The following is a 16,000-nucleotide window of genomic DNA, read 5'->3' as shown; positions in this document are numbered from 1 at the left end:
ATATATTTACTTAAAGTTTGTTGTAACTTAATGTGTTTGATATTTATACGGATGAAAATTATTAATTGTTGGTTCTAATTATTTTTATTACTATACTTTTTGTTATTTATGTTATATACGTTTTTCTTGCAATTCTGGTAACTTTCCGCCATCAAAAGACTTCCTGGTTTATTTTTCAATTTCATTTTTTCCGTACTTGTGCGTCTGATTAACTTCCTGACCTCCTCCATCGAATCGATATTTCAGTTGAATCCAATCAACATTTTAATTTTTTTCAAAAATTAATTAATTTCTTATTAAAAATATTTTTGTCTAAGCCAATCAAAATGATTCGTGTAAATATTTCTCGAAATATCTTTAACCCTATTCTATTTTTGGAAATAAATATAAATATATTTTTATTTTGTCTTTTATAAACTAATAAAACCGAATTCATGAATTCTAATACAAATTTTCATCAGAGTTTAACCTACGCATTCACAGACCATCAGACACACTCATACAAACACATAGATATACACATTTATTCTCCGAAATATCAAAAAACATACAGCATATATAAATACATATGAAACCAATCAACCTTTAAATTTCGGCGTACGATAGCCTAGAATGCCTTGAAAAATTCGGACCTTACTACGATGCAAGATCTAGCGCCATTGCGTCCGATTTAGGCAAATATATATGTCACTAAGACATCTCTTTGTAATTCCAAACATACAAATACGGAGTTACAAAGGGAAGTTCCGTATTGACACTTGAAGAACTGACCCAGGATGGAGACCGCGGGAGAGATCCCGTGAAGATCTAAGTACGTCTAAGTTCATCACCTGTCACACAGGTGATGAACTAACACGTACACAGACTCACATAATTTAATTGACGATAAAAATATTTTTTTCATACCTTCCTGGCTTTATCTCTTCCTAACTATCAGCTAAACCAGGAAGATAAAAAAGGAAAAAGAGATTAGAAAACATTGAGGCCACAATGCTTTTGGCTGAAGGAGGAAATACATTTTTCACACAAAAGTTTTTTGAAGACCGTTTCATTGCACGCATACCTATTATGGTTTGGAAACCAAACAACGATAACAGAAATAACGTTAATAAAAAGAAAATAACAATGGCAATAATATTATCATCACTAATAATAAAATAAATAAGCAGTATTCTCGACAAAAAGAAATATTATTAATAATAATGACGCTGGCTAAGATTTGAATATCCGCTTAACTGTTCCACATATATAGAATATATTATGATTATATTGCGAATTCTACACTCATATGTGTATTCATATGTGTTATATATATATAATTCATCTTAGAGTTTCTTGGCCCTGGGATAATATTTCTGGATGATGTCCTGCGGGATCCTCTTCAACATCTCCTTCGGGAAGATTCTGAACAGCCTCCAGGCCAGGTCCAGGGTTTCAAATATCGATCGGTTTTCTGTGCAGGCTGTCAATCAAGTGCGTGTGTGTATGTGTGTGCATGTGTGTCGCGTTAATCACACTCACACACACACACACACACACACAACATATATGATATGCATATCATACACACACACATATATAAATAAATATATATATATAATATATTATAATATATATATATATATATATATATATATATATATATATATATATCAATCAATCAATCAATCTTCGTTTTGCGTCCAGAGACCCGGTTTCCCGAGGTAGGACGTTGTTTTCTTTGCCATCAACTTTTTGCGCCAAATCAGACGATCAGTTGTATCCATTTCATTTAAATTTAGAGCTTTCATGTCTTGCTCGATTGTTTGCGACCAGGACTTCTTTGGACGGCCTTTGGGACGTATGTCAGGTACTTCAACATCTGCAAGAGAAGTTATGGCACTATTTCGTTTGACATGACTAAACCACCGCAGACGGTGTTGCCGGCATTCGTCCTTTATATCATCTAAACCAGCACGACGCAGGATTTCGGTAAATTTGATGTGGTCCTTCAGACAAATTCGTTGCATCCATCGGGGCGTTTTCATGTCGGTTCATTGAAGTTGTTGTTCCAGTTTGGTTGTCATTGGCCATGTTTCTGCACCATATAACAAGACCGGACGTATCACAGATTTATAAAGTCTTGATCGTAGTGGTAGCGGGATGTCACGCCGCATCAATATAGAGGCAAGGAGATGCCATTTATTTCAGGCTGCACGTATGCGTGCTCGAACGGCAGCTTCAGCTGTTCCAGTACAATCCAGAGCATCCCCTAGATATTGAAACGATGTGACTTTTTCTACCTTAATGGCTTCAAAAACATTGCTATTTCGAATGTGTTGTTGTGGATTGATGCAAACAGGACAAACAAAATTGGACACTTTAAATAAAAAACCAATTATTTTTGAACAACGTTTGTGACACAACTGGTTACACTGCTGACACTTGATTGAATTGTTACCTACACCAGCTTTACAAACTGAACAGGCAGTAGCTGTGGATTGGATTGGTTCACCAGTGTTCATTGCTTTGGTTTTGCTGATGTTGACTTTGAATCCATGATCGGCGAGTCTGGTGTTCCAATCTTCAAACATCTGTTCTGCATTCTGCTCAGACGTGGCTGTTAAAACGTTATCATCAGCATATAATAGAATCCAAATGTCACCAGTGCGTATCGGTTTTGTGATTTCTTCCATCACAGTTATAAATAACAGTGGACTGAGAATCGAGCCTTGGTGGACTCCAACGCCGATGTCAAATGCATCTGTGTTTCCAACCGTTGTGCTGATATGTATATATATATATATATATATATATATATATATATATATATATATATATATATATATATATCAACTGGTCAGCCAACAAACCCTGTGCAAGGAACTTCTTCTCAAACTGATCGAGAAACTGGAGGTAGAGGAGGTCTTCCGAACTGAGCACCTCCTCCCCCATGACCCCCTTCATGGCTTGGATGTCCTTCGCCATGGCATACAAGGCGTACTTTGGGGTCGATGCGTTTGTGGTTATGGTGATGTTTGCTTGTTTGTTTGAGGTGGTTGTTTATGGTGGTTTTTTGTGGTGATTGTTTGTTTGTGGTGGTTGTTTGTTTGTTTGGTGGTTGTTTGTTTGTTTGTTGCTGGCGTGAATGTTGCTGTTATTCATCTGTTGTATATTTAGCGTCGATATTATGCAGTTGTTTGATGTTGTGGTGGCGAAAAAGAATGCCTATTGTGAATTTGTGCTGTGCATTTTTGTTCATTCATCATAATCGCCATCACCCCATCACCATTATCAACATCACCCCCATCATCATCACCACCCCATCATCATCACCATCAACACCACCACCATCATCATCACCACCAATTGATTTGAAACGTCGGCATGGTCCTCCCTTGTCATGTTGGCCCCCACCGCTGACTTCATGAGGCGTGATAAGGAAGGCAGGACGTTTATTGGTGGGTAGATCTGATGGTGATGATGACGATGATGATGGCGATGATGATGATGATGAAGACGACGATGATGACAATGACGAAAGGATAAATAACTGCAATAGGAAAACTAGAAGATCGTGTGTTTAATGAACACATAAGCACATTAAACACACAAACACACGCACGCACATACAAACACACACATATACACATACAAACACACACACATACACATACAAACACACATACATACACATACAAACACACACACATAAACATACACACACAAACACACACATACACACACAAACACATACACACACCGACCTGATGGTTATGCAGTGTCCTATCAACGTATATCTGCCCTTCAGTTATGTAGCCACTCAGGTCAGCAATTGGGTGAGTGATGTCTTGTGTGGATGGACGGATGGATAGATGAATGAATGAATAGATGGATGGATAGATAGATGGATGGATGAATGGATAGATGAACTGATGGTTGGTTGGATGAATAGATTGTTCTCGTCATGATTGAGAATGATTAAATAGTAAAACAAGTAAATGATAGATAACTATCATCATCTTCTCACATCATCACACATTCACCCACACCGTCACACCACCACTCACACCATCACACATTCACCCACATCATCACACCACCACCAACATCATCACACCACCACCCACATCACCACACCACCACCCACATCACCACCCACACCATCATCACATATCCACCATCGTTAGGCATGGTGATGATGGGGATCTGAGTGACAGATCCATTCCTACCCTGGACCATGCCAGCCCTCTCGTAGAGGGTGGCTAGGTCGGAGTACATGCTGCTTGGGTATCCGCGTCTTCCTGCTACCTCCTCTCTTGCCGCTGAAATCTGTGCGGTTGTGGGTGTGAGTGTGGTAGCTACTGTTGCGGTTTACGTAGTTGTGGTGGGTGTGGTAGTTGTGGTAGCTACTGTTGCGATTTGTGTGGTTGTGGTGGGTGTAGTAGTTGTGGTAGCTGCTGTAGTGCCTTATGTTTTGATTAAAAGTAAAACAAGCCAGTTGATCTGCAGACAAACCCAGCAATCAAGCATTCATCCAACAAAGCAACCACTTAATCAACCAAGCAATTCAATCACTCAATTACACACACAATCAAACACATAACAATCACACATTTAAACATACAGTCACACAAATAAACAATCGTCGACCAATCAACCACACAATTGCAAAAACAAAAACACACACACAAAAACACATACACACACACAACACACACACAACACACACGCACAAACACACACATACATACTCAACACACACACATACACATACAAACACACAACCACCAACCTCCCTCAAAGCGTCGGCGTATGACGTCATATCAGTCATGATGACGAGAACATCCATGTCACATTGGTAGGCCAGGTACTCTGCCATGGTCAGGGCGAGGCGAGGCGTTATGATGCGTTCTATCCTAGGTGTTAATTGGTCGGTTGATTGGTCAGTTAATTGGTCGGTTGATTGGTCAGTTAATTGGTCGGTTGATTGGTCAGTTAATTGGTCGGTTGATTGGTCAGTTAATTGGTCGGTTGATTGGTCAGTTAATTGGTCGGTTGATTGGTCAGTTAATTGGTCGGTTGATTGGTCAGTTAATTGGTCAGTTGATTGATCAGTTAATTGGTCGGTTGATTGGTCAGTTAATTGGTCGATTGATTGATTTGATCGTTAATTGGTTGATTGATTGATTTGTTTGTTAATTGGTTGGTTGACTGAATGATTGGTTAATTTGTTGATTGATTGGTCAGTTAATTGGTCGGTTGATTTGTTTGTAAATTAGTTAAATGATTGATTGGCTAATTGGTTGATTGATTGGCTGATTGATTGGACGGTTAATTGGTCGATTGGATTGATTGATTTATATTTTAATTGTTTGAATGATTTATTGGTTATTTGGTTGATTGATTGGCTGGTTAATTGGTTGACTGACTGGTTTGGCTGGGTAATTGGTTTATTGATTGATTGATTAATTAGTTGTTTGATTGATCAATCAATCATATAATAGCAAATACAATCAGCATGGAAGCCACCAACGTTGGATCACTTGCCATGTTCATGAAGATGCACGTGTTTGATAACGAACCACTTTCTTCAAAATGATCTTTGAAGAACTGAGCTGTTCCCATATCAATCTGGCTCATTCATTTATTCATTCATCCATTCATTCATCTATTCATTCATTCATCCAACCATTCATTCGTTCTTTCATTCATTCATTCATTCATAATTTATGCATTTTTTTAATCAATCGTTCGTATCTTCATTAATTCATTAATTCAATCCAGCATTTAATAATCTAATCATTTGGTCAACCAACCAATCATTGTACGTTCATTCATTCATTCTGATTCATTCCAATCACATTCAATCACAGCCAATCACAACCAATCACATTCAATCATAGCTAATCAAGCTCAATCAATCACAACCAATCACATTCAATCACAGCCAATCACAACCAGTCACAACAAATCACAATAAACTCCACAAACCAACCCCCATAGCGGCAAAGACGATGGCGTACTTGCTCTGACCATCTACCACATTCCCTTTAGGTTTTTTTGATACCAGGCCACTTTGAGAGCAAATCTGAGCTGCTATCTTATTGGTTGGTTTATTATTTAAATCGTTCACTCATTCATTCATTCATAAATGCATGCATGCATACTTTCATTCATTCCTTCATTCATTCATTCATACACTCACCTCACACTCATTTATTTATTTACCCACCATTCATTCACTCACCCACTCACTCACCCACTCACTCACCCACTCACTCACTCACTCACTCACTCACTCACTCACTCACTCACTCACTTCATTATGTGGCAGGCCAGTAGCGGAGAAAATTGGGATCTTCTGTCCCTTGGCGATGGTGTTCATGCAGTCGATAGCCGAGATGCCCGTTTGTATCATCTCACGGGGGTATATCCTTGATACAGGGTTGATGGGCTGACCTTGTTTGTTTGTGTGTTTGTTTGTTTTACGCTGTGTTTGTTTGTTTGTTTGTGTGTTTGTCTGTGTTTGTTTGTTTTACACTGTGTTTGTTTGTTTGTGGGTTTGTTTGTTTTACGCTGCGTTTGTTTGTTTGTGGGTTTGTTTGTTTTACGCTGTGTTTGTTTGTTGTTATTAACTTGTGTTTGTTTGTATCATGTTTTATCTGTATGTACAACGTTGTGCTTGTTGATACTATGTTTTGTTTGTTTGTTGATGCTATGTTTTGTTTGTTAGTTGATATTAATTTGTATATGTTTGTCGTGATATGTTTTATAAGGTTGTGTTTGTTTGTATTATGTCTATGTTTGTTCATTTGTATCGTGCATGAATGTATGAAAAAATGAGAAATAAATGAATGAATGACAGATGATTGGCCGACAAAAAAATATTGAATGCATGCATGCAAGCAGCATTAACGGATGAATGAATAGATGAATGAATTAATAAATGAATGAATGAATTAATGAATGATTGAATGAAGGAATGAATGAATGAACTCAGCCAACCAATGATGTCCAAATAATCTTCAGCGACAATGTTGGGACCTTTGTCTATTGGCTGCCCTGAGCCATTGAAAGTACGACCTTAGTTGATTGGTTGGTTGATTGATTGAATAAATGGTTGGTTGATTGATTGATTGAGTAGAAGGTTGAACCCTTTATTCAATCAATCAATCAATCATTCAATCAATCCTTTACTCAATCAATCAATCAACCCTTTATTCAATCAATCAATCATTGAATGAGCGATTAAATGAATAGTTGATTTATTGATTGATTGAATAAGTGGCTGATTGATTGAATAAATGATTTGTTGATTGAGTGAATGTTTTAACGACTGAATGATGAAATTGTTGATCAGGTGAATGTTTTTCGTTGTTAAATGTGCAAATAAAATAATAACTGATTGATACTTTATTTCAAAATTTTGTTTGCTTATAAACTGTCTAGTGAATCAATAGTGAAAGAAATTGTTCCACCAATCAGCTAGATACACTCACCTACAGGCAAATAAACAATTCTTCGCAGTCTTATCAACCATTCCATTACTCATCACATTCGTCAACCGACCAACCAACCAACTAGCCAACCAAATAGCCAACCAACCAACCGACCAACCATCCAATCAACCAACTAAACAACCATCCAACCAACCATCCAACCAACTAAACAACCATCCAACCAACCGATCAACCAACCAACCATCCAACCAACCAACCGACCAACCAACCAACCATCCAACCAACCAACCAACCGACCAACCAACCAACCAACCATCCAACCAACCAACCAACCATCCAACCAACTAAACAACCATCCAACCAGCTAACCCAACATATCAACCGAGACACCCATCCTCATAATGTCCCCACTGAACTCGATGGATGTGTTCTTCACATCAATCCCTATTGTACCCTCAAATACCTACATTCGTTGAGGTATTCATTCATTTCCTTATCCATTCATTCACTTATTAATTCATTCAATCATTCATCCATGCGTAAAAATTAAATTAATAATTATTACAATTATTATTATTATTATAACCGGACCTGGACGACAGCCTTCGATCCAACTATCTCGAGGACCTGACCGTGCCGGACATCCCCGTTATTCAACGTCAACTTCACTATCTCACTAAATTTAGGGAACTATTTATAAAGGTTAAAAGGTTAAAAGTCAATATCTTTCGTGCACTTCACCATCTCACTAAATTTAGGTGGAACTTTATAAAGGTTAAAGGATTAAAGGTCAATATCTTTCGTGCGCTTCACATCTCACTAAATTTAGGGTACTATTTATAAAGGTTAAAGGTCAATATTTTTCGTGCATTTTCCTTCAGAGGTTTCAACTACAAACAAGCCCAGTGTATGTACGCCCGTGAAAACCATAGATGGAAAACAATAATAAATAAATAAATATAAAATAATAATAATAGAAGTAGTAATCATAAAAAAAGAATCATAATAATAGCATCTATCTCATTATCCCAATAAATTTAAGGAACTATTTATAAGTGGAAAACAAAAATAATTTTCTGGGCGGCATGATGGCTCAATGGTTAAAGGCGCCTGGTCTTGCTGCTGCAATGACTGGGTTCGAATACAAAGAGATCCCCGCCTATCATACGCAATGTGAATGATGCGTGGTTAACACGCGTATTCATGTACGCTGTGTGTGTTTGTCGTTGAAACCTCTGAAGCAAGCTCAAGAGAGAGAGAGTAACCTTTTACCTTTAAAAAAATACAAAGTAATAATAATAACAATAATCATAATAATGAATATAATAATAGTAATAATAATAAGAATAGGAATAATAACAAATCATAATTAACCAAACCTTAACATTTTCTACAATGACAAGAGGCCCATTGACAGCTGAAACAGTTTTATAGACTGCAAATAAATATAATTATAATAAAATAAAATAATAATAATATCAATAAGTATTATTAATAATAATTATTAATACAAGGGTGTCAAATGTAGAGATAAATAAATAAATAAATCAATTAATTTTATTAGTTTTAATTCTTTCTTCTTCTTTCTCGTGCCTTATCCTTTCAGGACATTGGCGACCATCAACCTTTCCACAAAACCTGATCTTTAACTCTTTCAACACTTTTTTAGTTACGATATAAGCTTAAGACAACAAAATTGCAAATCCTTAAAACTTCAAACAAAATTGTAGTTTTTATAATTCTATGATATAAAGATAAACTGAAATACAAATAAACGCTAATAAGAACAAATATTATAAATATAAATTATTGTATTTTTTTAAACTTTGAAAATCACATGACATACTCCTCACCATTATTAAATTTAAGATGAAAATTTTTGAATGTGATAAATGAAATTGATAAACTCTTTACTTTATTCACTACTAAACTGGTCTTAGTCTCCAGAGGAAGAATTAATTATCAGAATTTTCATTATTATTAATATTGTTTGTTCTTATTAACTTGTAATTAACTTACAATAATTTTTTAAATTCTGACATATTTAAACATAAAAAATTTTTAATTCACTAAACTGATCTTAGGCTCAAGGGAGAATTCTTTAAATGCAGCTAACTTGTTAACCAGAGAGATGGAATGTCTAGAGGCCCTCAAGCCATACTGGTCGGGGGTTTTCTTGGAGGGATCGTTTGTAGCCCTGATCAGTTCAGTTGTGTTCAATTTTTGATTTCAAAAAATATTTAAATTATATTTATTTTGAATTAATATTAATTATATGATTACAAGTTTTTTTCAGTATTTAATAAATTGATAAATGGTATAAAAGCTGTTTTTAATTAAGTAATGATTTTTCTGTTTGAAAAGATATGTATTTGTAATTCACAAACTTCTATGTTTGAAAGCAAAATATCATAAACCAGAGTTAGTAATGTTTATTACTTTATTTTATATTGAAATAAAAAATGAAATATTCAAAATAAATTACAAAAACAGTCTTAAAAATAAATTATTTAAAAACAAAAAGCAGTCTCACTCACATGATGAAATGGTGAAATCTGAAATGAAACTTTATTTCTGGATAGGCTTTTCAATTAAGTTTTAAATATTATATTATAATATAAAAAATATTAAAATTGTATAAAATAAAATTCATACAATTTTTATTTTTAGCAATCAAAGATGTTTAATTAAGATTTATTTATCAGTTCATCATTAAAAATTAATATTTCGACAGTTAATGAACCAACATTTCTCCAAGAAATCGAAAGTGACGAAAAATTATTTTGATCGAATTTAAAATTAAACGTCTTAAAACGTCGATTTAAAAAATGGCGCGTCCAAAATCGAGCTACTTCACCATGAGTGTAGACAAAAACTTCAAAGCAATGTATTATTATATATTATAACAGTTTTGGGTGGTTTAAAAAAATTCTAACTATTTATTTGTTTAGTTTACAATAATTTATTAAAATTTAGTTTTACTAAAAAAAACTTACATAATTTATAGATTGAATTGTTGATAAAACAGTTTTTAAGTTAATTGCTCTGCCGATTGAATTTTAAATACATAGAAACTTTCAATCATTTTGAATTGAATTTTTAGAACATTGACAAAAAAAACTTTTTACGTACACACACATTTTAATTTATAAAAAAAGTGGTTTGATAAGAAATTCAGTAGGTAAAAACTCATTTGAAAAGAAATCCATTCATTAACCGGATAACGTAACAAATAAAGTATTTTATGAAAATATTTAACATATTATATTCTGATCGACGTTTATATCTCATTTTAATTTTGACATCCACAGTTTTTAAATTCATTACAATTCAACATTTTTTACATTAAATTAGGAAGTGAATGAACAAACGAGCGAACGAACCAACGGACGTACGCATGAATGAAAGAACGACAGTTGTTTCATTTGTGTGAGTTTGTAGATGTTTATGAATTTTAAATTTACAAAAGAAATAAATTTTTTGAGGGGAAGTTAATTATTAAAATAATTTATATATCCATGCATCTTTCGTTTGACATCCATATCACGTTTACCACCTGAGGTAATCAGACTTCTGAGATAATTGAAGCTGTTGACTTGTTTCACCAGTTTACTGTTACCAGTTTCATCAGTAGATTGGGGCTGTTTTGCTTTTACTGATAACTATGCACTCTGTTTTGTTGATGTTAATTTGCAAGCCTTTTCTTTCATTTTCAAAAACCGGTTTGGATACAATTTCTTGCAGTTTTTCCATGGATTCCGCTATAAGAGCTGTATCATCAGCATATCTTACATTGTTTAAGTTCACGCCTCTAGTGAATATTCCAGGTAGATCTTCTATCTTTCTCATGATGATCTTACAATAGAGATTGTGCAGGTCTAGAGAGAATTCACAGTCTTGCCTAGCATCTTTCTTTATTTCAACAAAACTAATAATCTTGTTGCCAACACTCATCGCAGCACTCATCGTTCCAATAGAGGTTTTCGATAACTCTCGTGTCTTCTCCATCAATGTCCAAATTTTCCAATATTTCCATAAGCTCCGCGTGTTTCACGCTATCAGAAGCTATGGTTGGAATAATCGACAAAACATATAAACAGGTCTCTTCATTTCAATCGCTGGTTCACTGATCGTTTGTAGCATAAATAGCAAATAACAAATATTCTGTTAATAAATAAATAATATAAAATCTCAAACATAATGAGTATTTCAATGAATAATTTTATATAGTAATTCTTCCTCATCTATATACTAATTCCAGCATTTTGTTAGATTTGTACATGGCGTCACAGTCGGACATTTTTCAACTAACTCCAACTATGGAAGAGTTAAGAATGGGAAAAAGTTTTTTAATTGTTTATTTTAAAAAATTATCAAGCTCCTTTTTTCAAAAGAAATTATGAATATATATATCTATGGAAGAAACATATGCAATCATTTTTAACATCGATAAATTGTTGCAAACCTAACATTTTTTATTTTTAAAAACTGCAAAGCGGTCCTACATTTCAGAGTGTGCCTGAGGTCTATCCATTCTTTTTACATCTGTCTGAAATATTTATTACTAACTATAAATAAAATTTTTAGGATTTTTTATAAGGTGCTTGAAACGCAAAAAAATGTTTATGTAATTGCTATTAAAACTGTTAAATTTGAATAATAATGTAATATAAAGATTTATTGTGAGCTTTCAAATCATAAATTTCATGTTTCATATGTTATAGAATTAAACTCTAATTGTTTCAGAGGTGAGAGATGTAGAGACAGATTGGAAGCATTTGAAATTGAGTGCCACTGAACTATAAATCAGTTGATCAGAGGGAAGTTTGTGAATGAAATCCTAAGAAATCAAACTTGAAGTGTAAGTGTATGTACGTCTATGAACCATCAATAGATAGTGTAATACTAGCTTTTATATGGTATTTTTTTTATTATTCTTTAAAAAATCGAAATCTGACAATGGCAGAATCTGTTAACAACATGCAAGGCAATGTTATAAAATGACAACGCCTATTACCCTATAATATTATATATTATATTATAACGAAGAATTAATAATGGAGTATGAATATTATTGTTATTATGCTTAACTATTTAACAATGTATTGTTATTACGTTATTATTATGTTGTTATTTGTTATTTAGTGTTATTATATAAAATCTGGTTTATTATTTGTTATTATTTGTAATTATTATTAATGTTATTGAGGGAGAAATCATCTTTGAGTTTTATCAAAATACGCACTGGTTGTTCGGTCTAGTTAGGATATGTGTGTATGTTTGTTTGTGTGTGTGTGTATGTTTGTTTGTGTGTGTATGTGTGTGTGTGTGTGTGTGTGTGTGTGTGTGTGTGTGTGTGTGTGTGTGTGTGTGTGTCTATGAGTGAGTGTGTTTGCATTTTGTGTATGTGTGTTTATATGTTTGTGTATGTGTGTGTGTGTGTGTGTGTGTGTTTGGATGACTAATGTGTGTGTGTGTGTTTGAAATTTGTAGATGTGTGTTTGGTATGGTGTTTGGATGAAGTGTATGTTTGTGTGTGTTTGCGTGAGAGGATATGTGTGTGTGTTTGGAATCCCTCGGGTCGGTTTTGTGACTAAATAAATAAATATAAATGTGCGTTAGTGTGTGTATGTATGTGTGTGCTTGTGTGTGTGTGCGGTTTTTGCCATGTTAAATATTTCTAACTCACCAAACATATAAACCACAAAACCACAATGCAGGCCGAAATTGAATGTAAGTAGACAAAAAACATTTTTTCATGGAGGAATGCGAGTGGGAACTTCTGAAATCCGATGATTAGTTTATGGTGTATCGTTTTAAATCGTCTAATAATATCAATGAAAAGACTAAATAAAGTAATAATTATATTTTGTTATAATTTATAATATGATATAATTATATTAATCACCAATTACATGTTAAATCAGAATAAACTAAATTATTTCAATTGTGAAATATAAAAAAATCCGAAATTGGTTAACATTGGTTATTTATAATAAGAATAATAATAATGATGAAAATAATTATAAATAGCAATAATAATAAAAGGAAGAGTATTAATAACAATAGGAATAATAATAAGAGGAAGAATATAAATAATAATAAATGAATAACCTGCTGCTATATGCAAACATTCATTTTCCATTATCAGTTTGTAAAAATGCACTGGCATTTCTCGTGATAAGGAAAACTGGCATTTGTGTGTATGTACAACGAGCCACACTTTTTCAATCCCATTCATAATTTTTATTATTCATTTGTTTATTTATTTGTTCGTTCGTTCGTTCGTTTGTTTATTTGCTTGTTCGTTCGTTTATTCCATTAAAAATAACATGATAATCTTCATTTATTTGTTTATTTGTTATGATTAAAATAAAAGGAATAATATATTATTTATAAAATAGATATTATATTATTAATTATATTTATAATAATAATAATATCGGAAATAAAATAATGTAAAATAATGATAAAAATTAAATAATGGGAAATAAAAAAATAAAATTATGTTGAAATAATGAGTAGATATGAGAAATTAGTCGATGGAATTCCACGAATGTAATCATCATATTCGTGGATAGCTTCAATTTCTTATTCGTTTCGTCACGCTTAGTGCAGTGTTAGCGGAAAAAATTATGACTTTTTTATATTCCGCCTCTCTCTTTCTCTCTCTCTCTCTCTCTCTGTATATCACTCTCTCTCTTTCTCTCTTTTTTTCACTTTCTCTCATTATAATTTTATCTTTTTATCTTTTACTTATTTGTCCTTTCTTTGGTTATATTTATATATCACTCTCTCTCTCCTTTCTCTCTCTCCTTCTCTCATTAAGAAAATTGTTAATCGTTGATGTTCATGGTGAAGCTTATAGGCCATATTTCGATTTTACTCATCATCAGTGCTTATTTATGGCATATTTCAAGGTTTTACAATTCTCTGTGTGTGCAAAATGCTTTTATTCTTCTTTGTCCTGTCCGTTTATGATATTTTTGTTTTGTTAATTCTCTTTGCCTTTGTCGTCATGCCAATATATTCGGATCTATGGTGCCCACACTCACCAATATAACATTTAAACAAATATATTAGATGGCTATGATCCATTATCGATTCTGGTTTACTAGTGCAGTCGTTTTTCATCACCATAGATGACGTTCTTTGGTTGGAGTAGCTTATTCGTAGTTTAATACTATCGTTTTTCCTTCTAATGTATTCGTTCAAATGTAATATGGATGAGTGTGAGCACCATAATTCTAAATATACTGGTATGACGACGACCAAATTATCGAGAAGACTCACGATGCACTTACAAACTGGCGCTATAAAGAATCACATGAAAGAGAAATACAAAACTAAAATTACTAGACAAATCTTGGACCGCAATGTTGAAATCTTACATTACAATAACAACCATTATAATTTACGACTAGCGGAATCAATACTCATAGAACAAAGACATCCGATAATAAATATTCAATAACGGGAAATTGGAATTCTTCTCACTAATAAATTTAGAAACAGAGGAATCATCGATAATGACGACACGTAAAAGTGTTATATCGTACAAAGTTGAAGATCCTTATAACTAATTAAATGAGCGTTAAGTATTCAAATTAAACAAACAAAGAATTAACATTGTAGAGACAGAGACACAGTATATAGTATTATATATATTTGAGCATCTGGCCACATACACAACGTATCCATTCAAAAACCAAAAATGGTATAGGAATACCGAAAAAAGCTTTTTTGTTCTATCATGCATAAAATAAACAAAAATTTCGGTTTTGAACTCAAGAAACTTGAGAATGATTTACGATCAAGTTAACTAACGCTGAACATGCTGTGATTTTCATCAATATTATATATATATATATATGTGTGTGTGTGTGTGTGTGTGTGTGTGTGTATAATAAAAATTGTATATATATCCATAGAGATATATAACAGACAAAAAGCTGGCGTGTGTTAAGAACGCACTTTATCAGTCCGCATTTTTTTTAGTTCGTTTGTCAGTTCGCTGTTTGTTCGTTCGTTCATTCACAAATCTCAAGATGGATGGTTTTATAAATTTCTGCGTTCAATATTTTGTTAGCCTAAAAGCGTTCTTTCTATTTTACTAAAAAGAAGAACAAAATTTTCTACTGAATTATGTTAACTGGGATTATTATTATTTTTATTATAGCAAAGTTGGAAACATTTATTAAACATGTAAATATTAACAAACAAGGTATATCATGATATAACGTACTAACAATAAACTTATAAAAATTTCAACATTTTTTACTAATGAATTTTTATTGTTTTATTTTTCAAATAAAATTCTGCCGCCTAGCCACCGAACATATAGGACTAGTGACTGAACCTTGGAATTAATGCGTTGTTTTGTTTTAACTTAAGCCCCAACAACCAAAAATTGATAGGGCAGTTATATAATGATTTTTTAAATAATGAATTAAATAAGATAGATAATAGTAATTATTGTAAAAATAATGGTTATTTTTAAAAAATCGTGAAATGAAGTTAATATTAGTGAAAGAAGCACTCTGAAAACAAACAAAAAT

General features: G+C 33.1%; 1 protein-coding gene across 1 annotated transcript; it reads right to left on the bottom strand.

Moving 5' to 3' along the window:
- Positions 1-1,325: 1,325 nt before the first annotated feature.
- On the bottom strand, positions 1,326-9,298 carry HELRODRAFT_156985 (hypothetical protein; the record flags this gene model as incomplete). The annotated part of the gene is made up of 14 exons (XM_009019230.1): positions 1,326-1,462; positions 2,853-2,982; positions 3,343-3,450; positions 3,747-3,829; positions 4,161-4,311; positions 4,775-4,898; positions 5,516-5,613; positions 5,978-6,082; positions 6,302-6,441; positions 6,988-7,065; positions 7,812-7,905; positions 8,034-8,132; positions 8,822-8,877; positions 9,280-9,298. 14 exons carry the CDS (start codon positions 9,296-9,298, stop codon positions 1,326-1,328), a joined length of 1,422 nt encoding a protein of 473 aa, XP_009017478.1.
- Positions 9,299-16,000: the final 6,702 nt, after the last annotated feature.

The sequence above is a fragment of the Helobdella robusta genome (genome assembly GCF_000326865.2).
Source record: "Helobdella robusta unplaced genomic scaffold HELROscaffold_24, whole genome shotgun sequence".
Taxonomy (NCBI): domain Eukaryota; kingdom Metazoa; phylum Annelida; class Clitellata; order Rhynchobdellida; family Glossiphoniidae; genus Helobdella; species Helobdella robusta.
Note: the sequence above shows the minus strand (reverse complement) of the source record. Positions and strands in the feature narration are given on the sequence as shown.